This window comes from Platalea leucorodia, assembly GCF_965183815.1.
Source record: "Platalea leucorodia genome assembly, chromosome: 7".
Lineage (NCBI taxonomy): Eukaryota > Metazoa > Chordata > Aves > Pelecaniformes > Threskiornithidae > Platalea > Platalea leucorodia.
In genome coordinates, this window is record NC_138829.1 from 19,800,960 (window position 1) to 19,823,573 (window position 22,614).

Sequence of the window (22,614 nt, forward strand, 5' to 3'; positions counted from 1 at the left end):
CCACATGTATTCCACTCTGAAGTTCACAGCAGCAGGTGCTTTTCACACAACATGAAAGAAAAAAGCACCACTTTTAGGACATTTTAAAATTAATTTTCTTCCCTGTTATCCATCTTTTTTTTCAACTCAGTAATATTTTTGTTTCTGCTTCATTTCTTCTACCTTCTGTGCCCTGTTACTACTTCAGTGTGTTTCTTTTCAGGCATTTTGCTTCCTTCTCTTGTTCTACACCTTCACTTTCCTCTTCCTTGTTCTTCCTCAGTAGTCACCAGTTATATTTTCCTCTCCTCCGAGAGTCTTATTTCTTCTCTGATGCTGTCCTCCAACCCTGCTGGATTCTATCAGTTGGTGCCAAAATTGTTTTACTTGTCCATCAGAATTTAACCTGTAGAGATTGTCCATTCAGGAAATACTTATCTAAGAAAAGATATTTACTTTTCCTCAAAACATCCTGGAGTAAGAGTCTAGGTTATGGAATACATTCTTTAACAAGGCTCTCTGAGGAGATTCACATGCTTTTAAAAATAACTCTCATGTGTCTATCTTCACACGGAAGATCACACAGAAATTGAAATAAGTCACACATTTTGTCTGTTTTGAGCATTTCCTGGATGTTGACAGCTCTCATTGCTGTTTCCAAAAACAAACCAGCAGGATCTTGCCTAAAAAAATTCTGCCTGCCTTGTAAATTTTCCTCAGCCATATTCTATTATTTCAGAATTTTGCCCTCTGCAGCTATATTTTGTTCTTTGCTGCTCACAGCAATACATTTTGAAATGTCAAGAGATATATTTCTCAGTTGGGAAAGTATATTTTTTTTGTACTTATGAAACTTTAGATGCTGTTGTGGGTTCTATTAGTGTCTTAGCATCGTACATTGTAAAAGTAGCCATTGGGAGGAAGAATGGGAAAAGGAAGTAGAAGAGCTTTTAAAATTCTGCTTTCCAGCCTTTTGCCCCAAACACAAAGCAGGTTGCAGACTATTAAAAAAAAAAATAAAAAATCACACAAGATAGAGGTAAGAATTGCTACCCCTACTTGAGTGAGAATTAACACTGATATCAATACAGTATTTTGACACTACTGAAGTAACTCCTACAAGAGACAGCTGATTATTCCACTGGATGATTTACAGTAATATCCTTTCCCATGCCAGTAAACAGAAAAAAGCCTGCTCTTTGGCAAAACTATTTTAAAACTCTGTATTTTGGGCAATAAAGAATTAAGGATGCACACAAACTTTACAGTGACCATGCTCCTCTGGCCAGGAGAATACACAATGAAATCCTTCCTCAACATTGAGGCACATTTATTCAAAACAGAGATTTCCTCAAGTGTATCAGAACATTTCTTTGTAAGAAGCCCACAGTGACAAATTCAAGTAACTAAACCCAAAGTTCCTTGACACAGAAAACGTGTCTCTGAGTGTCTTTACCACTGGAGTTTGAAAACCTTGTAGCAGTTCTGTGAACACTAAAAGCAAAGTTTAACATCCTGAAGTCCACATATAAAATCTTGGTTTACCTACATTGTATTTATTTCCCCACCCCCACTCTATTTCATACAGGATACAGAACTTCATCTGAAACTAGAGAAATCAAAGAACAAAGTGGTACTACATTAGTTTGGAAGTTAATGTAACAGTCAAAGAGCTTAAGCTACTTTATTTTGGTTCCGGTCTAAGTTGAGCTATAACTGAAGGTGCTTGGTTCATTTGTTTGAACTCAGCAAAAGTTTAAGCAGTTCAGTTCTGATGATCACACACATGTAACGTGCTGCTCTCACATGTTCAGCTCATACACCCATCCCCACAGGCAACTGTAAAAGGGTATTTTACTCATTACCAGAGAGTATTTACCATCAAATACAGCATTTCAGAATCTGAAATACTATTGTTAGTTGTCTGTGACTGATTATCTAGACATAATTGCAGCATCTGATAGCACTAAGTAGGCAATCATGGGTAAGTTCTCAGTTTAATAGCAACTACTCTATTTCTCTGAGTTTATATTTTCAAAATATTTTGGTATTCCACAAACTTTCATGCCATTTTACAGGTCAAGCTCAGTTTATCTTACAACCTTATCAGACACAGCAGCTGTGAGGAACAACTATTTATTCAAAAATCTCTCCATTAGACATTTCCAGGATTTTTCAAACAAAATAATTACTGCAACATGCTTCCCAGAACTCCATACTGTTAAGCAATGGGGTTCTCTCAACATGTTTTACATGTTAAAGATGTAATTATTTCAGCCTCTGGAAAGGAATCCCCAGCAGCTGAAAGAGCAAGCTGAACACAAGTGAGAGTAAAGATGTAGGAGGTGAGAAATAGAAACGGAGATAGAAAGGGAAATGCAGTTCAAACACAGGACACAATCTTTTTTTATAAACATTATTTTTTAATCAAGAGAAGCTTTTGATCTAATGTCAGCATCAGCTGATTTTTCCCTAAACACTAAAATTGTAAATGATGACAGCTGCTGCTATGTTGAGAACAACCATTCAACATATTTCTAAGAGTCTGTATTAGCACTCCAGGCCAAGACCCAGCCTCAAAGCGTAAGTTCTGGAAGCATTTTAAAAACCAGACAAAAACTGGCAGTCAACAGATGGCAAGTGAGGAACAATCCACTTCTAATTTGTATTCAGCAGAAAATAGAAGGCACAAACCACAGAGCTAGTGGAGTTTTTAAGATTAGGAACATTAAGTGCAAACAGTGCAAAAGCATCAGGGTAGCGTGGCCGAGCGGTCTAAGGCGCTGGATTAAGGCTCCAGTCTCTTCGGGGGCGTGGGTTCGAATCCCACCGCTGCCAGGAATGTTTTAACAGCTGAAGTTGATGATATTAAAGCTCTTTTCCAACCTAAACGATTCTACAATTCTCAGTCTTAACTTCTACCAGAATAAGTGTCATTAACTTTGTGAGCAAACTGCATGAAACAACCTGAAGAAACAGAACAATCAGAAATTGGCAGTATTAAATCGGCATTCCAATAGCTAGAGCATACCGAGTCTCTTGAGGCCTAGGAATACTCAGTTATGTTTCAAAGCGCTTCATCTACTTTGTATTCTGCACATTTTTAATTGCAAACAAACTAAGTTTCTAAAAATTACTCTATTCCTAGTTCTCCATTATCTTCCCCTAAGACTGATCTGCCACATAGTATGTTAAAACCATACTGAACCAAAAAAAGTCTTGACAACCAGATTTAAGTTTGCATAAAACGTGTTTCTTTGACGAGTTAACTGCAGGGCATACACATAAGATATATTCACAAGCTAAGCATTGCAACTTGAATATCAGATGACCGCATGTACGTAAGGCAAGCGTTAGTATGGGTGTCTCTGGCTGCCTCCTTGTTATCAGGCGTCTCTGCAGGCACCTCCCCATGAAGAAAGGAAAGAGCTGCAGACCCTCTCCCCACTTTGCGCCCCTATGCACCCTATCATGCGACTACTGACAGGTGACTTGGGTTTGTCTGGTTGCCAGTCTTCACCATTAAGTATCAATATTTAGGAAACTGGAAGGAAAAGCACTAAGTATTCTCTTCCAAAATATATATTAAATGTCACATATTCTTGCAAGTTTTAGATGAGCTTCAATTAAGTTGTGTTCCAAGAGGTCTGAACCTCAAACATAAGACTACCTCATGCACACTGGCAGATTTCAGTACAGCCACCTGTATAGGAGCACATATTTGCATGCTTTCTCTAATTTACATAAGACAAATAAGTTGTGAGGGCTGTAGAGAAAGCATTGTACTTACATAAAGCTTGTTTATATTGCATACATTTTAATTATGCTATTTGACAAAATCAAACTAAACTTTATCATGAAGTGCAATATATTTGAATTACGTTTCTCATGTATATACATTTCTGTCAATTCTGAATGAAAAACAATCAGAAGCTAACCTACTATGTATCACTTTGAAAAATACAGCAGGCCAGACTCATCAAGTGAGGAAAACCTTGAGAACATCATTGTGTCACAGATTATATCTGGATCTGTTTCTCCAGATTTATACCTGCATCTCACATGCACCTTTGTCCCTCCACTCACTACTGTCCCAACCCAAATGATACAGAAGGAAAAAAAAAAAATAGAGAAAAGCAGTAAGAACGATAAAACAATCTCCAACCTAGGAGCAACTGAGCAGGCTAAGGACTCTTCAGCCTAGAAACACATTAGGTCTATAAAAGAGTGGTATGGAAAAGGTGAGTAGGGATCACATCATTATTGTGTCTTTCAATGCAATAAGGGAAAACCATCAAAAGAAACTAACTTCAGAACACTGTGCTTCATGTGACATTGCTAAGTTGTGGAACCCAGAGCAGACTGTGAATGATAGAATTTAGGAGAAGACAAGAGATGTTCACAGAAGACACTATAGCCTCTAAGTGAAGAAATCTTCAGGGATAAACTACGTACATGCCTGCCCATTATACTTTTCCATAAGCATCTGCTTTGAGTTTTGAGATGTGCCTTTGGTATGACAAAGTAAAGCCTTCTACTCCCCCAACAGTGGCTACTTTAGAGTAACCAATGCAACAAAAAGGAAAACATCTGGGGGCTTGGCTCTACCATTTATAGTGCACAATACATTTTCCTCAGCCAGGTGCTAGCCATTTACACCTCTTTTCATCCAAAACTTCACTGATCATCCTTCTCCATAGGCTCTGGTTCCAAAACCAGGCCAAAAGAAGGTTATCTCAATGTGATCCTACACCGGCCTCCCTGCTCTCTGCCCCCTTGAACTTGTCCTTCCTGTTTCTTCCCTGCATTAGCACTCACCTGATCATGTTGAGCTGGTTCATGGAACAACAGTTTGAAAACTTGTGCAATTTGGTTTCAGCCAGTCTGAGATGGTTTAAAGCAACAGGAATCCACTGAGCTCCAGTGCCAGTACAACTAAGGGAGTGAAGACAGCCTCGGACAGGCTACAATCACAGTAGGGCCAACTGATGTAGTTCCACATGTTAAGCTAATCTATTGCTGCAACATGTTTGAGATAAGCCAGATTCCAACCTACCTTATCAGGTGGTTAATTCTCTAATAAACTGATCTGCTGAGTCAGACAGGTCCAGCAACCTATTTGTCACCAGAAAATGATCTTGAGTTGCAGCAAAGCTTCACTATGTATTCTTCCTAGGCTGAGGGCCTAAGCCTGCAGCAGTTGGAGGATTAAGGAAGAGAGGCCTTGAACATCAAACAAAAATGACTGCCGCAATCCCAAGATTGTCAGCATCCTTTGCAAATCTGAACTCGCCCTACAACTACTCAGTGAGATCAGATCTTGGCCACATTTGCATGAGTAACTTTTATTGTTTTGATCTGCTGTATGTATAGAAATTGGATTAATTTACTCTAATGAGTAACTAACTACAATTCCTGCTGAAGGCTTCTTTTTTACCAAATACAGTTACAAAATTTCCATAGACTTAGATGATAAAGGATGGCCCAATAGACAAAAATCTCTGAAGGTTAATAACACCTTTGAAAGGAATGATTTTTGACAGATTGAGATCCCAAGGGTCAGATCCTATCACTAGAAAATCTACTGCAGAGTATCATTAGACTGAAACACAGCCTTAGAGCAAGTTATCTCAAGTTATGGATGCTAAATTAAATCTCATTTAAAGATATCTGGAATCATCTTCTTGAGATGCTACTCCTAGAGCTGCATAAAGGAAAAACTTTGCCAAAAGCACTGATGTCTACTAAAACATTACAAATATAATTAATGAAAGGCATTTCACTGTAATGACAGCAGCTTGTATAGATGTGCCTGAGGAAGCCTTAAACTAATGTGGACACTGCTAGCGCAGTAATTATAACATACTTACCATGGCTCTGTATTCGCTCCAGTTCTTGGACAGTTTTGCCAACTTGTACTGAACTCTACTGCTATAACCATCAACTGGTAATTCTCAAGAAAGAAACATCTTGTGTGCATTAAGCTATTTTTGGTTTTCAGATATAAGATTGCGTTATGCATGCATCATAAGGATAAGTTTACACTGCAATAAAAAACATCAGCCATTCAAATCCTTGATGCCTACAGTTAAATTTGATTTCAGCAGTACTTATTCACTTGTTGGCAGTGACTCATCTTCCCGATATGTATGTTTCTGCACTCTCCGAAAAGCCCTTGGGTTCCCAAACAACCCCACTCCACACCCCATCCCCGCTACAATGCGGCTTACTTGTACTTCTATAACCATGTTAGGGGTACGAGTGAAAGTTCAGTTTTGAAAATACTGGCCCCTAGCTTTGCATTTGACACTGACTATATTAAATATAAGTTGTGTTTATTCTCAACTTCAAAAAGAAATCACACAGTAGCACAGAAACTGTGTTTTTCATGGCAATTTTTTCTTGAGAGAAGGTGGACACTCCCAAGATGAAAACTAGAACTTCATTATTGCTGTAAGGTTGACAATTATACAGGTGTTGGATAAGGCAGCACAATAACACTATTACTGTCAAAGCCTGCAATCTTTTTCTAGGGGACGGCCACAATAATCAGAGTAGGGAGCAGTGGAGTAGACTGGCAGCAGCCAAATACTACTTCTCTCATCTATTATCATCTTGCAGGCATACTATACAAGATTACAGTTCTTGCTCCCAGTGTATGAAACATAGTAATACTCCCTCCTTTTTGCTACTACAAACACTGAAAACAAAATAAACATTTTTCATCCCCTTAATGGTCAAATTTTCAGCAGTGACTCTTCTGCACTGCAGGAAGTTTCCACACGGCTTGCCACTTCAACTAGTATAACATAGACACCAAAATAACATAGACCTATATAGCAATAGGTGAATTTGATCTTTTCCTGAACATAGTGGGGATTGGAACACCCTGACTACCTTTTCCAGAAGGCTGATCAAAAGGAAAAAACAGAATGCCTAACACATTGAAAAATCAAGTGTTCTCTGGGGTTCATTTCATAAACAGATTTAGAGTGTGCATATGAATGTAGAATGCAGCAAAAATTGCTGAAAAGCTTTTAAGATTCAAAGCAATGCAGCCCTCCTCCCACACCAAGCAGAATTATCTCTGGTCCCTAAACAGAGGTTTGGCAAAGGAGGGAGAGAAGAGGTCAAATTTTTGCAATGTTTCAGTGAAACTTTTCCTCTCATGAGAGCAGACCCAACCAATGTCTTTTTTGCTTCTCATCCCGATGACCACAAGGCTTGAGCTTCATTAGGAATTGTTTACCCAAGAGTTTTTACCAAAACTGTTCTTTACAGTTGTCCTTGCTGGTAGAGTACTCGTATTTACAGCAGAATCTATCTCTAAATTTTCTTGTGTACACAGGCCTGCAGGCTTCTGCTAAAGGCTGGAGCAGATGCTTAATAAGTATCCAACATGTTTTTAATCATCAATAAATTTAGCTTAGACACTGCATTTAAATTCTGGTTATTTTGATGACACAAAAGTATAAAAATACACTTCTATTTTTAATAATTCTCCATCTCTTAAATGGCTAAGTGGATTTTACTCCAATTGCTAAGACTGGACTGCGAGCAGAAACAAAAAACATTAATAGTTTTTGTCTAAATCAACACCCACAATGATGAAAAAGTCATTAATAGCAGAAAGGTCTAACTAGTTTGCAAAAAAGGTAAAGTTTTAACTTCTGATTGCTGAAATTTTCTAAGGTTCGAGTGCTTCAGAATCTTTTATATTTCTGATAAATAAATTAAATGCTCGTGAACAAATAGTTCTGTTGATCAAAATGAAGTCCGATTTTGGAATGAAACTTAGTTATACAAAAACTCACAAGAATGAGACAATTTCAGGTGTGGGGAAGAAATTTCAAGATCTTTTTACATAAGTTCTGGCCCTCTGAAAAATGTTCTGGTGATCCCCCTCCCCTGCTCCACATGCAATAAATCCTGTGTAAAACGCAAGATTCAGGATGGAATGCAAGCCAAATGTTCTCACGGTGAGTGGTGGTGGTGGTGTTACTGTGGTTTTTTTTTTTTTTTGAAGTGAAAATTTTGCAGATTGCTCAGATCTGAAACAGGTATGGTCACTCTTGGCAAAAAGACTAATTCAATTATTCCTGATTTTCCACCCATTTGAAGTATGTTTTCCAAAACCAGCAATGCATAGAAAAGCCAGAGTCAGAACAGGAATATTCAAATTATGTAAAATGACTGTGCAATCTGGTGATCAGTTATGTTCATACAAAAAACTTTATCCACTAAGTACAATCACACCAGTACCATACATAAATTCTTTGCTTGGCAGCATCTAGAGATAACAGTAGCCACCTTCTCAGAACATTATTTCATCCCTCAAGGTCAGTTGCTGTTGCTGTTAAAAGTCAAATCTTTTTGCACAATTTTTTCGCCCAACGCTTCATTATTCTGTTATTAATAGTTTATGCAACCGATGTTTGCTTTTTTTTTTTTAGAGTGCAGTGATATCAAAACCAATGCTTCCTACTATAGGAAGTTGTAGGATTTTTCTTGTTTCAGTCTCTAATCAACACATTTTCTCTAAAGTTTTCTTCCACATAAACCATGCTGGAGAATGATGTCTGAGATTGTCTCTAAGGTTCACAAAAACAGAGACCACACTACTACGTAAACTCCTTAATAAATGTCAAGAGTGAGATACAGGAGTTCTTTAGCTACAGCCAGAAACCATCAATCTTAACATTGCAGTCTTAGGAAACTGCAATTATAGTTATTATAGGTAAACTTTTTTACTATGTCATAATATCAGTAAATACTCATTTGGGAGTACATTACTAATCAACAGAAATGATGAGACATTATGTGAACATCTGTGACCATTATCTAGGAAAGATGTGTTCTTCATCAGAAAAATATTTCTAAGGACTTCTAGCTTATAAACACTTTTTCAGAGAAACCTGGAATTTCTTCTCTGGAAAAGAAGAAATTTCACACAGGAATGATTTGAATGGTTTCTGGTCATAGACTAACTGCTGTTGATAACATTTTGGTACTACTAGGTTCACCAGAGAGAAGGAGGAATCAACAACAGGAACAAGAAACTCACATCTCCTTACTATCAGGCAGTAGATCTAAATAAGACAAAAAACAGTCTAAACAAAAAGGGGAAGCTTTTTTCCTTAAATACAATGCACAATTAAGTCACAGGACTCACTACCACAGGATTCCGTAGGGAGCTAAAAAACAGCAAGAGTAGTTCAATAAGGAACCTGATGTGTTAAGAGAATAAGCTGAGTTGTGGCTACTAACCATCATGGTCTGAACACAATTTTCATCCTGGAAAGCCTTTAAAATAAATCATAGGGAACATATACTAAAGAGATATCACATACATACTGTTTATTGTGCTAATCCCCATGGCATCTGCTACAACTGCACTAAGACTAGACTACAAGCTAGATGGACCTTAGTTACCAATAAAACATTTTACATCTAGTCCTCTGCTCCACACGCTACAATAATACTTATTTTGGGTCAAACTTGGCTTCTACATACCTAGACTGCTGTCACATAGGTTTGGAAGGTACAATCCTTCATCTTTTAAACAGCCTTTTATGAAGATGTCCTTAGATTTTTATTGGAGATTTTAGAAGATGCATTTAAGAACTCATTCTCAAAGCAGAAAGTTTGAGAAGAGACAATCACATGGCTTTGCAAATGCATTTCAGGGAAAGAGCAAGAACAGCAATCAGTGCAACATCAGGAACTGTTTTTCAAGTTACAACCCATACGCATCAATTCAATGTGAATATGCACTCACAGCCTAGTTTTAAGCAGCATAAAAGAAGAGATTTGATCATCCTTTCCAGCGACATTAGTATATGTTAGAATTTTAAACTATTATTGCCTTTCAGTAACACAAGAGTCACATCAACACCAAATCCATACTTGCTGTGTAGGAAAACAGACTGTTGCTATTTTAAAGAATACCTTGTGTAAACTCCACTTGCTATTAGCTTTCTAACCTGGAAACACAGAACCTAGTAAGCAGATTATTCAGTCACATTTGTATTCATCAACATTTGCAGATTCTCAAGGTATTCCAGGATTTGTACTTGAACAACAAACTTACAAATGCTGAAGGCAAGAAAAGGACTCCAAGTTCATAAGAACGAATCATCAGTTGGGTACCATTTTTCTCCAGAGCTCCCCAAGCTGCCTTAGAGAGATTGGCACTGCAAAGAGAAACAAAGCATTTCAGCGAGACAATCTTCACAGCAGCAGCAGAAAATGCTTAAGTACCACAGCTGTAGCAATGCACTTCTAGCAGGAGAATTTCACTTCAATCAGGACAGTCTTTTCATAAAAAGTGATTTGTGTGGTATTCCTTATTACTATTTTTACAGCACAGTGGGAGTATCGGAGACAATATATAGAAGGGTATTCATAACACATGTGGATAACTACACAAGCCTACTCGTGTCATACAGACCTACAAGACGAGTTTAGCCTTTTGCATCTTCTCTGCATATTTCAGAAAGGAACTTAGTATTGTTAAATAGCTTCAATTTGATGACTTAGGAAGATTAAAGGCTAGCTCAATTATAACTAGTTACATTATAACACATTTAGTACAGAGCATTTTTACAAGTGTTAAACAGTATCTTTTGCTCCTGGTGTTTTGTTCTTTGCTGTATTTATGAAAACAAATATTTATCAAATAGGCATTTTTGTTTTCATGTGCTGTTCAGCACCATGCTGTAGTTGATACTTCATCGGTATCTGTTATGAAGTACATCAAGTTGGGAGTCAAAAAATAAATGCAATTCTGTTGTTAAAACCTACTTCTACAGCAAAATACAAAGCTTAAACATTACGTTTTAACCAACAAAGTTACTGGATGCTTTTTGATAGTAGCAAATGGTGGAACAGAAGAAACATGAGAAAAAATAAAAGCAACCATGAATTTCTGTATTAGGAGGACTCATCATCACATTTGAATGACTTAAATCCTTTAAAAAGCACCTTAATCACTACTACTATTGCAGGTGACAGTATCAATGAGCAATGAAATCTAAAGAGCCAGAATATAAAGCGGAAGAAAGAGTCAAAGTAACTGAGTATTTAAGAGTAAGGATACAAAGATCATGATCTATAGTATATAGGGTTGCAGAAGAAACAGTTTTGGCAAAACAAACATATCTGTATTTCTCATTCACAATAAGACATTCTCCCCTCATACTACGAAATTCCTTGCTCCCTCTTTTGGCTTCTTTAAAAACCAAACCATAGAAATACAAAGCTCAGACTTCAAGCTAGACTGCCGAACAACTCAATCTGACAAAAAGTCAGATTCCAAATATTAGGTATCTACATGTTCTGTAATAAGGCAGCACAAGGATAGATATAGGTTAGGCCTAATTTTATTTTATACAAACCAGCAAACTCACATAAAGCACATGTTAAAGAAACCCAACCCAAGGTTCAAAAAATACTCATCACTTCATTTGATTCTGAACCCCAAAATTGGCAGTTACAGCTCAGACGAGATTTTGGTGCAATTGCCAACAGTTCCTGACATAATCATTTCAGCTTGCAACCCCAAAAGGGGCAATGCAATGAAGAAACATTAAATATGGACAAAATTTCATATCACTACTTATAGTAATATGAGGATTACGTCAGCAACTCACCTGGGCCTGCAACTGACAAGAACTTTGTATGACTTTTTTTAAGCAAGAGCTGTATGGCTAGTTGTTTACCTTGTAACTAAGAACCATGCAATCTTCTGGAAGTCAGGAGAGGGTCTCATGTATGTCTTAATGTGAGGTATAGCATGACTTCGACCCGAGATTTCTGCTGACCATTTGCTGGAAAAAGAACAGGAATTTTTTTCATATACAGTTTTATTTTGAGGTCTAAAAATACTCACCATAGTACAGTGCCATGTTTTTGGTAACACTACCCTATGCTTGTAACATTTAATATTTTTCTCCCCCTACAGAAAGGCTGAAAATACTTTAACTGAATTTTTAATCCTGAAATCCAATCTTACTAGAAGCCAGAAGGGCAGGATTTTTTTTTTTCTTTACGAGCAAACCAGACAGATATTCTCCTCAGTGTATCAAGCTCTCCTAACAAGTTTTTCCATCCCTCCACTCCAGCTAGCACTCAAGAAACTAAGTCCAAACTTCCAGCCAATATTTCTTCTTTGAAGACTACCAATGGTTATGCCTTTAAGCAAAGGAGCTTGGCACCAAATTAAACCTCGCAAAATTCCCCAAGCTCATTACAATTTATTATGCATGAAGTACAGACAGGGAGCAACTGATAGATTGTTGACACAATCCTTCCTCTTGCCTTTTCTGTGCCCCTAAGCCACTGAGAAATTTGAGGGCTTAAGAGAGTAGAGGTCATATCTATGTATATACATAAAAACTAGTTCAAAACAACAAGCCATTGCCAGGGTAATTCAGCATCAATGTTACAGAACTAAACTGTAAGCAAGCAGTAAATATATATACATAACAAGGTATGTAATCATGGTATCTAGAAGCACTTTCCACTCACAGCTATTAGTTCTCATTCAAATACAGGAAGGCTTCCAAATACACCTTCCTCCATCCAGAGACTTTTCTTTCCTCAGTTTGGAATATAATAGGCTCTGGTTTTGGTTATCACAATCTTGTTTCCCTAATTTAGCATTCTCTTTCTAAAAGGCAAATAAAAAAGAATCGATCAGCTCCAAAAAACCTCGTAAGTGTACTGTGTTCATTTAAAAGCCTAAGAAGATTGAAGTGGAAGGGCTGGAATTATTTCCCTAAGTTGCCTTTCATGCCTTTCACATGAGTTAAGTCAAAAGACTTTGCAGTTCAGGGATCAAGACCTACTTTAACAACCCTATCCTCCGATTAAGGAAAGAAAACTGTTTCTGAGAACTGGTCCTGTATTCCTAAACAGCAAGAGCTGAACACTGTATGCATGTTTGGAGCAAACTAGACATCTTTATGTTTTGATGCAAGCCACACTGAAGCCTGTTTTTGAAGAACAGACTAAAGATACATATGATACAGAAACAGCTAACTAAACTTGTTTTCTCCTACAGAACTCTACACTTTACATAGATACAGGTTGTAAGGCTACACCATAACTCAACAATTCTTGTTAATAGCTTTTCTCTCACAACTGACAGTTTAGGCAAACATTATCTTTAAGTTTAAGGCACAAAAATAGTTATGTAACTCCAGTAACATTGTAGAAATGAAAAACAGGAAAAATAGTAGAATTGGGAATTGAACGGATTTTCTTTAGATCCATCTCACTGTCTTATTTGAGGACAAACTTCTCCCCCCACTACAAACTGCAATAATTTTGAGATACTATCTCAGTCTACTGCCTTTTTGCCTCCTTATCTTTGACAGATACAATTAAGTACTGTGTTTTAGGAAGAGTACTACCACTTCTCTTCCATTTACATTCTACAGTAATCTAATTGCAGTTAGTTTCAATTACAAGTGATTGGAACTGGTATTCCAGAAAGTTAAAATCAGAAAAGGAAGAACACATTTTGGCTGTATTTTCTGTAATAGGACAGCACAAATATGTAAGGACAAAAAAAAGGAAAAAAAGTGATTATATTCTTCAAATCAGGCTTGGTTGTTTTGTTTTTTGTTTTGGTGGGTTTTTTTTGTTTTGTGTTTGGTTTTTTTTTTTTGGGGGTGGGGTGGGGGTTTTTTTTGTTGTTTGGTTGGTTGGGTTTTTTTTAAGTAATTACCTCATTGAAAAACTCAGATGCTTTTAGTAAATGCATTATTAGCAAAGAAGTATTTAGGAAATGTTTTCCCTTCAGCCTAAAACTCAGCTTATCTCCAGACTGCATAATGGAATGATAAACCCCAAGAACTGGAAGGGGTTTCACATGCATACAATATGATTTAATCTATTCTTAATAAAGCTAAATTTTAACTTCACCATGGAACTTTCTTGACATATTTTAGGGAAAAAAAAAAAGCCAAAACAGATCACAGAAAGCCTTAAGTAAAATACAAGTGCAGTTGCTTTGCACAGCAAGGATGAGAGCATGTGTCAATATAACAATTTCAGGCTACTTCTAGTCCAATTGGCTTAACACATTTTAAGCTGTAAACTTTTCATCAGAATGCAGCTGGCAGAGGATGTACACAGGACTGATATTTTGCAGTAAACTCCAGGCATATTCAGTCTCATCAGAGATAAATATGGAAAGTTAAATGAAACTAGCTTGGAGAAATTTTACGGAGCAAACCCACAGCTTGAAGTAGGTTTGGTTTGGGGTTTTTTTGACAGTTAGAGGTCATAGTACCATGTAAACTAAAAGCTCAAGCATAGGGTGAGGAAAGAGAGTTATGTCAGTAGGTATTATCAGAATTTGAACAGTGAAACATGAAAGCCTTTTTGCTAGTTTTTTTTTATTCTTTTATGCTCTTAGGACTAGAACTCCTTATCACTAATACAGCTTAACTGACTTCAGACCACTAATCCTGACATTTTTACCAGTAACTTGCTGCTACTTCCTCCCTCCCGGTCTTTTACAGCAATTCAGTCAGCAGCTCTTCTTTTTTCTTTTTAAATGCACAGCTTCTAATGCCATGATTAGGTGCATTGAATTAAAGAGGTAATCTACTTTCCAACTCTTAAAACGCAACAGCTTTTGCCCCTCCTACCCCTCAATTTTTCCAATAGCTATTTCAGTTTCACATAATTTGGTGTTTTTGGGAAAGGAAGAGGGAAATATGTTCTCTACCATGAATAAGGTATCTTTTGCAACATAGAAAATACTTTGTGCTCACCTGCACTGCACTACAAATGTGAATGTTTACAAGTTTTTTCTTTTATATGTACTTAACCACTTGCAAAACTTCAAAAGTTTTTTTTTAAATGTGTGATAAATATTTATTTTACTCTGCAATGAATTTTGGGTTTGAAAAGGAGACTACACCGCAATCACAGTGCATTTAGCTGGAAGACATACAGCAAGTATCAATTGCCACCAATGTCTGGTGTTTCTGGCATAAATGAGGTAAAGGAGCAAATACAGGCCCCTTCACAAGTGGAGCTACTGAGACAGGGAAGCCAGATAATCCTAACATCCTGAAAATTAATCTGTGCAGACACACTTAACCTATAAGCAGAGCTAGGAATAACTCATTTTCTGTACCACCACCTCTTTCATCATTTAGTTCTTACTTCAAATAATGAATGGGCTCTCCATCTCAAGATACTGGCAACAAGGCTTGAGCATAGATAAACAACTCACACCATTAGTCTCAACCATAAGAGAACAGTAGGTCCTCTGTGTAAATGCTCCATCTCTTATCTTTTATGGTATTAGGGGAACAACACTGTAGTTCTTTGAACTGAGAAGAAAGATGATTATTCTTCAAAACTCTACAGGCCTAAAGAACGCAATGTGCTAATACAACTACAATTATGGACTTGTCAACAGCAAGTCAAGCAAACTCTTGTCAAAACAATTTCTTCATTCTTTGAAAATAAAAATTTGACAAGGTAACTGTGCAAACATAGGGCACATGGTATTAAAACTCAATCAAAATGAGCATTAAAATACAATGTTTTATGTACTTCTAAAGCTGATCAACTGTTTCCAAAGCAGCAATTAACAGAAATCATTAAGCATTGCAAATGTCTCCTTATTAATGAGTAATACTGAATACCAAAAGGGAAAAAAAAAAAAAAATCAGCAACCCTACCAGAGAGAAAACTGAGCAGATTGCACCATTTACACAGTAGCTTATCTAACAAAGCAGTCTAGCAATCATTTGCTATGATCAGAAAAGTGAAATCAATATTAAGTTTAGGCATCTTATTTTTTGAGAAATTACTTCAAGAAATTTGAGAAATTACAATTCAGCGCTGCATTACAGGTTAGTTAAATACACTCAACTGGCAGAAGAGGCAGAAAAGCAGGCCACAGACATTTTAAAAATTATATGCCTAGGGCAGAGGTTCTGCCTTTTTGGGCGAGACTACAGGACACCATTTTCCAACTCCATTGATATCTCTTTACTTGTAAAAAGGAACTATTCCTTCCCCTTTACAGCAAGTATAAAGTATTTATCTTCTTTCAATTCTGGTAGGATCTCTAGGTTCTTGTTGGTTTTGTATTATTTTCCAGTGATGTAAAGATAAATTCCTCTAATGCTTCTACTGCTAAAGCTTTGCATTATGGCAAGTCTTTAAAATAGCTCATCTTATATTTAACTCTATCGAAACAGAACGCACCATTTTCTGTGTCTCTTGGGTTAAGAGATAAGAAGCTGCCATATGTCATGTGCTCTATGGTAACAGCTTACGTGCAGGCTCTCCTCAAGGGCTAGTGTCTTGTATTATTGCAGGGTAAGAATCTGCATCTGGGTAGTCACTACAGAGCAACGGCAGGGCCACTTGTCATCTGCAACCAATTCGACAGATGAATTTAAAACAGCCCTTTCATTGCCAGAGCAGGACCCTGATATGCCCAATGAGACACGTATGTGGGTGTTTTCTCATTAAACAGGAATAAAAAAATGAATGGTCTCATCATCAAGTAATGTTCTGCGCACTAAGAGACTAACCAGAAAAAAGGTTACATTTTTTTCCAATAAGATTCTCATGAGATATATGCTTATAGAAACCTGAATTAAGGCTGCACAAACACCCCCAGTTTTATGATCTCCTCACTTTCTGAATTATGACTGAACAACTTTGAAGTCTTGAAGGTGTTTGTAGCTTTCTTCCTTTGCTGAATGTGCTCAGAGGGCACACTTCAAAGGCAGGAGAGACAAAGCCTCACAAGCTTTGTGTTCCAGTTCCATTCCTTGGACATTGACCAGCAAGGCTCAAAGCAGCAATCACGTTCACTCCAGAATGGAGGATGCTCTCTGCAACTAGCAATTGTATTCTCAGCCCTCTGAATACATACACAACTTTACAAACTCTTACTTAAAGTATCTTACCACCACAACTTCCACCTGGAAGAGTTAAAAGTTACTGGTGAATGGAATGGGGAGCCGTGGTCTTGTAAGAGGTTACCAGATTTAATTTTTTTTTTTGATCTGTGCAAAACAACTTTTCCCACTGTTCTCAAAACACGCTTAAGTTTTTAAAGATTCAGCCTGAGGGAGACATCTGGCATGGAATGTGTTAGACTGTTAGAATTTGGCAATATTAGTAGCAAGTGAAAATAGAAGTTCTTAATGGAAAACATCAGGCACCTTTAACAAAAGATATTACCAAAAGGGACTGAGAATTTTTGCAGGAGGACTGCTGCACTTAAAAAAAAAAAAAACCACACAAACAAAAGCCTTCCTAACACTGTTGTGGCTCAGCTGAAATCCTGTTAATGCTGAGGCACAAGAGGGAAAGTAAAATACAACTGTAAAAAAAAAAAAAAAAGAGGAGTAACATTATTCCAGTTCAGAGAAGGAAAGTTTAAATAGAAGTTTACAGAATCTAAAAATCTGATAGTGTCCTCCATTAGCAAGAGTATCCCATATAATTTTTACAGGTAAATAGCATGTTTTGACTATGTTTGGAGATAAGACCAGCAGGTAAAGAACTAAAGGCTTTTTTTTTTTTTAAGGAGTTTAAGAATATCATGTTTCTGACCACTTCCCCTTAATTTGCTTTTAACACTCAAACATTACAACATTGTAAGTTTAAACATACAGTCTAAGAAAAAAAAAAACACAAAAACAAAAACCCAAAAAAAACCCAAAAAAACCAAACAAAGAATTGAGTTCTACTTACTGAAAATAGGAATGCAACCACAGCTGTTTCTGTGCTGTCTGTATACTGTATGGAAGTGAGCCACCAGCTTAAGGAAAAAAATAGAACATGTACATTTGTTTTTTGAAAGACATTCTAAAAGCAGCAAGCCTCTTGGGGAATAAGTTATCTCTACTATCCTCATGACTTATTTTCAGAAAATGGTTAAATGCTCCAGTAGTATAAGATGGTACATAGGTTTGGGTTTTTTTCATTCTTATAATTTAGCAAGTTGTTAAAGACTACATACCAGATTTACACTAGGAAAAAGAGAAACAGTATACAGGCTATAGAATTCAGTCCTCTTAGAAGACAGGGTAATTTTTTGTTATGATACCACTTGATATCAACAGATTAGAATCATTACCCATACAAGCTAGAGGGAATAAAACAAGCAGCTTTCAGGAAAAAAAAAAACCAGCAACGACACCACCACCCCACCACCAAACAATATTATTTTAAAGAGCAAAAACTTCTCTGATGAAATTGTATTTGTATTGATTTGGTCTTTGGCTAATGCATATTGTGATTTTTTGAAATGAATTTAACAAAGAAGAATCAGCCATGGCATACTGAGTTATATTAGTGTTGTGTATTAAAAACATGATGCAAAGCCTACTGCATTCAACCTGTTCTAGAAGACACCATAAGGACCTGTTACAAAAGCTTTACTGCTCTCAGGGATGCACTAACTGTAGGAGTCCACGGAGCTGTTCATTTGCACAAAGTTATTTCACAATACGAAAGAAATGACAGTAAGAAGTCATTGCGCAGATTGCATCTCTGACTTTCGAGAGTATCAACTTTACTAAATAGATGCTGTAGACAAGCAGAAATACTTCAAAAGACCCTGATTTACTTGTGGGAACCATAGATACCTATAAACTCACTGGCTGCAGTTTCTACATATGTCCAAACACTGCTGAATTCAGAGGAAAGAGAGAGTTGAAAGCATTCCTGCTAGTCCTGTGTTCAAATTGCACCAATTGCTAGAAGAGCTCAACAGCTACTCTACTTCATACTACATGGGAGCATAGGTATCCAGCTTGGAACAGGAACACATGTTTATGGATTCAGCAATGCCAAAGAATCATTGAATCGCTGAAGTTGTAAACACCCTCTGGAGATCATCTAGAATAACACCCTGCTCAAAGCAGGGTCAAACAGAGCACACTGCTCAGTACAGTATCCTGTCAGGTTTTGAGTATCTCCAAGAACAGAGACTCTACAACCTCTCTGAGCAACCTGTTCCATTTAAACATCAGAAAACATTTTTGCTGTAAGGGTACACTGGAATCTCCTGTATCTCAATTTATGTCCATTGCCTTGTTCTTTCACTGGTCACCAGGCGAAGAATCTGCCTCTACTTTGCATCCTCCCATCAGGTATTTATACACATTGATAAGATTTCCCAGGAAAGTTCTCTTCTTCAGCTCTCTCAGCCTCTCCTTGTATGACAGGTGCTCCAATCCCTTATTTGTCTTTGTGGCCTTATGCTGGACTTGGTTCAGTATGTCCATGTCTGTCCTGTAACAGACATGTAACCATGGAAGCCAACAACTGAACACAGCACTCCAGAGGTGGTCTCACCAGTGCAAAATAGAGGGGACAGGTCACCTCCCTCAGCCTGCCGGCAACATGGTTCTTAATGCAGCCTAGGATGCTGTTGGCCTTCTTACCACAAGGGTGCCTTGCTGGCTCATCTTCAGCTTAGTGACCACCAGCACTCGCAGGTCTTTTTCTGGAAAGCTGCTTTCCCCTGGTCAACCCCCAGCGTGTACTGGTGCCTGGGGTTATTCTTGCCCCAGCACACCACTTCACATTGCCCTCTGTTGAACTGCATTAGGTTCCTGCCAGCCCATTTCTCCAGCCTGTATAGTCCCTCTGAATAGGAGCACAATCATCTGATACATCAACCACTCCTCCTGAGTTCGTATCATTTGCAAACTCACTGAGGGAGTACTCTGCCCCGCCATCCAGGGCATTAATGAAGATATTAAACACGTGGTCCCAGTATCAATGCCTGGCACACACCACCACTAGTGGCTGACCTCCAGCTGGCCTTCGTGCCACTGATCACAACCATTGAGGCCTGACAGTTCAGCCTGTTTCCAGTCCACCTCACTGGCCCCTCATCCAGCCTGTACTTCATCAGGTTGTCTGTAATGGTGTTTCAGGAGACTGTGTTGAAAGCCTTATTAAAGTTAAGATAAACAACATCGAGTGTACTCCTCTCATTCATCGAGCCAGTCACCTTGTCACAGAAGAACATCAGGTTAATTAAGCATAATTTCTCCTTTCTAAATCCATGCTGACTACTCCCTATCACCTTCTTATCCATCATATGTTTGGAAATAGTTTCCAGGATTCTTTGTTCCATCATCGTCCCAAGGATCAAGGTGAGGCTGACAGGCCTATAGTTCCCCAGATCCTCCTTCTTATCCTTCCTGAAGACAGGAAAGAATTCCTTTCTTTCAGTCCTCATGAACCTCTTCCAATTGCCTTGACCTTTTGAAGACTAATCAACAGCCTCACATGGACATCAGCCAGCTCCCTTAGCATGCATGGGTGTAACCCACGTAAGTGCTCGCTTTTGAGAACCAGAAGCCTCACTGCATCAAAACACTACAGCACCTCTTCCTCTTTCAGGCTGGCTGGGGCTATGCTTTCTATACAAATATACTGACTTCATGAACACAAACACGGGAAGACTGAACAGAACAATTACATATTACAATATTATAAAAAATGACTAACGAGTAGTGAAACATCTTATTCTCCATTGTATCTGATGTGCAGGATGACACTGCAAAGAAAACACAAGGAGAACTTAGCACACTCAAACCTGAATTTTCTGCCAAAGTGAAAGTATGACTGGAGTTAGAACAGTGGGCAAGATCTGTTTTTTTCCTATACAGTGACATATGAACATGGCTACACAGACTTAAACATTATATACCAATGCCCACAAAGCTTCTTCTATTCAATCACAATAGGAGAGCTGGAATCAGAGCTCCAGTAACAGAAAAGGATTCTACTGCCACCTATTCTACCAAGGGCTCAGCAAGATGACAACTTCAGGCTCATTCAACATCAACCACTGAAGTGATTTTGCAGGACATTATGACCACAAAAAGGTAATAAACATGGGTTCATCTGCTTACCGGGATAGCCTTCCAGACTTTGTCTCACATTGTTCACAGTAGGATAAACCTTCGGGGGGGGAAGGAAGGAAAAGTAACTTTAATAATGCAGCTGTAAATACACAAGCTGTCAAACAAAAATTACCTTAAAGAAAACTTACTTGAGAAAAAAAAACACATTAAAAACTTCATTTTTCAGAATTAATAAAATTACACCACAGCTTAAAACCAGTCATGTGCCAGTAACAAAGGTATTTTTACCTCTCTTACAGAGCTTACCAAAATTAGCTAGCAAGACTCAAACAACCCTGCTTCAACTGCTTCCACGGTGGTCAAGGTAAGCTCTTAGTATTATTTTTATGAGATTTTAGACTCATGTCTCAAATACAAATATGCAGGGGCAATTAGCACACAGTAATGGCGTAATTTGACAGCATTTTGCCCTTGATTTAACAAGCTCCTGTCACAAACTTGTTCCTGCTCCTTCCCTTAACTGTGCTAATAACCTGACCAAAATAACCAGGACAGAAAAGAATTTGATTTAGATATTAGTCACTCAGGATTCAGTTATATCTCAATATCAGAAAGAGCTGCATCTACAAAACTCAATGGCTAAGACAAGCTATAGAATGAGAATATAATTTTGATTAGATTATATATACACTCCAGTGTCACACAGATGGAAATTACAGTAATTTTTTATACTATACCATACACAAGCGAGTGTCATTAAGCAGCATCCTTATGATTTCAGGATGAAAACCACATTAATGTCTTCCAAAAGTTAAAAGCAAACCAATGACTAAGATTTAAACAATAAATTAATAAATGTTAAATAAAGGTCACTAGCATCTAAAAGACATACCAAGTGAATTGGAACATCACATTTAAGGAGAGTTGTGACACTGCTGCCCGCAGCCACCAGGCTCTCCTGGAACTCTGAGCACAGCCATTTGGACCCATCAGCTCCCATTGAACCAATGCTTGAGAACTGACCAACAACAGGCCAGGATTCCCGTGCTGGTATTGTTGAAGCGTGCTCTTTCAAAAGCTAGTGAGGGAAATTAAAACATTGTTACCAGACTTCAACAGGCAAAGAAAACCTGAATTAGGGGGTTGATATCACTTCTGATATAATAAATCCTCTATAATTCACTTCTGACAACAAAAGATATCAGCATTCATACTATTATTTAACTTTGCAATAAAAAAAGTCATCAGGCTCTCCAAATAAACCCACTGTTCCTTCAAGAGAAGATGAAACATCACAAGTTTCATCCAAAAGCACCAAAGCCAACCATTAAATAATGGGTAAAAAGAATGCTAGCAGCTCTTCCTAAAAAAATGAAACATTAGCTTCAGAAGTCACAGTAAATTAAACAACTAAATCTTTTTATATTTGATGGTTGTTGGCCATAAAATTCCTCTCATATCCTAAAGCCCCAGCTACAATAGAAGCCCAGAATAAGAGAGGAAAAGAGAACAATTGAAGAGAAAATTGAAATAATCCTTTTAGAGGAGTTCTTTAGCTGTGAATAAAATTTAAAGTAACATTAAAAACAGATGGATATAGGCACATATTAAACTGTATGTAGCGGCTCCCTTCCCCCCCGAGAGGGCCCGTAACTAAATGGCTTCAGTCATCAGTGTAATGTCACCAGGTCTATCTGCATTGTCACTAAAAAAAAATTAATCTTTTTAATCGCAGAAACATTTGCCACAAGACCAT

At 37.6% G+C, this 22,614-nt stretch overlaps 1 protein-coding gene across 2 annotated transcripts in view; it reads right to left on the reverse strand.

Moving 5' to 3' along the window:
• Positions 1-22,614, reverse strand: part of TDP1 (tyrosyl-DNA phosphodiesterase 1) — a 52,478-nt gene that overhangs the window by 15,280 nt on the left and 14,584 nt on the right. For both annotated transcript variants that reach the window (XM_082318676.1, XM_082318675.1), the window contains exons 10-14: positions 21,751-21,936; positions 20,907-20,955; positions 17,725-17,791; positions 11,700-11,807; positions 10,070-10,172 (exon numbers count right to left, since the gene is read on the reverse strand). In XM_082318676.1, the coding sequence (XP_082174802.1) occupies positions 10,070-10,172; positions 11,700-11,807; positions 17,725-17,791; positions 20,907-20,955; positions 21,751-21,936 (513 nt within the window). The remainder of the gene's footprint in view (positions 1-10,069; positions 10,173-11,699; positions 11,808-17,724; positions 17,792-20,906; positions 20,956-21,750; positions 21,937-22,614) is intronic.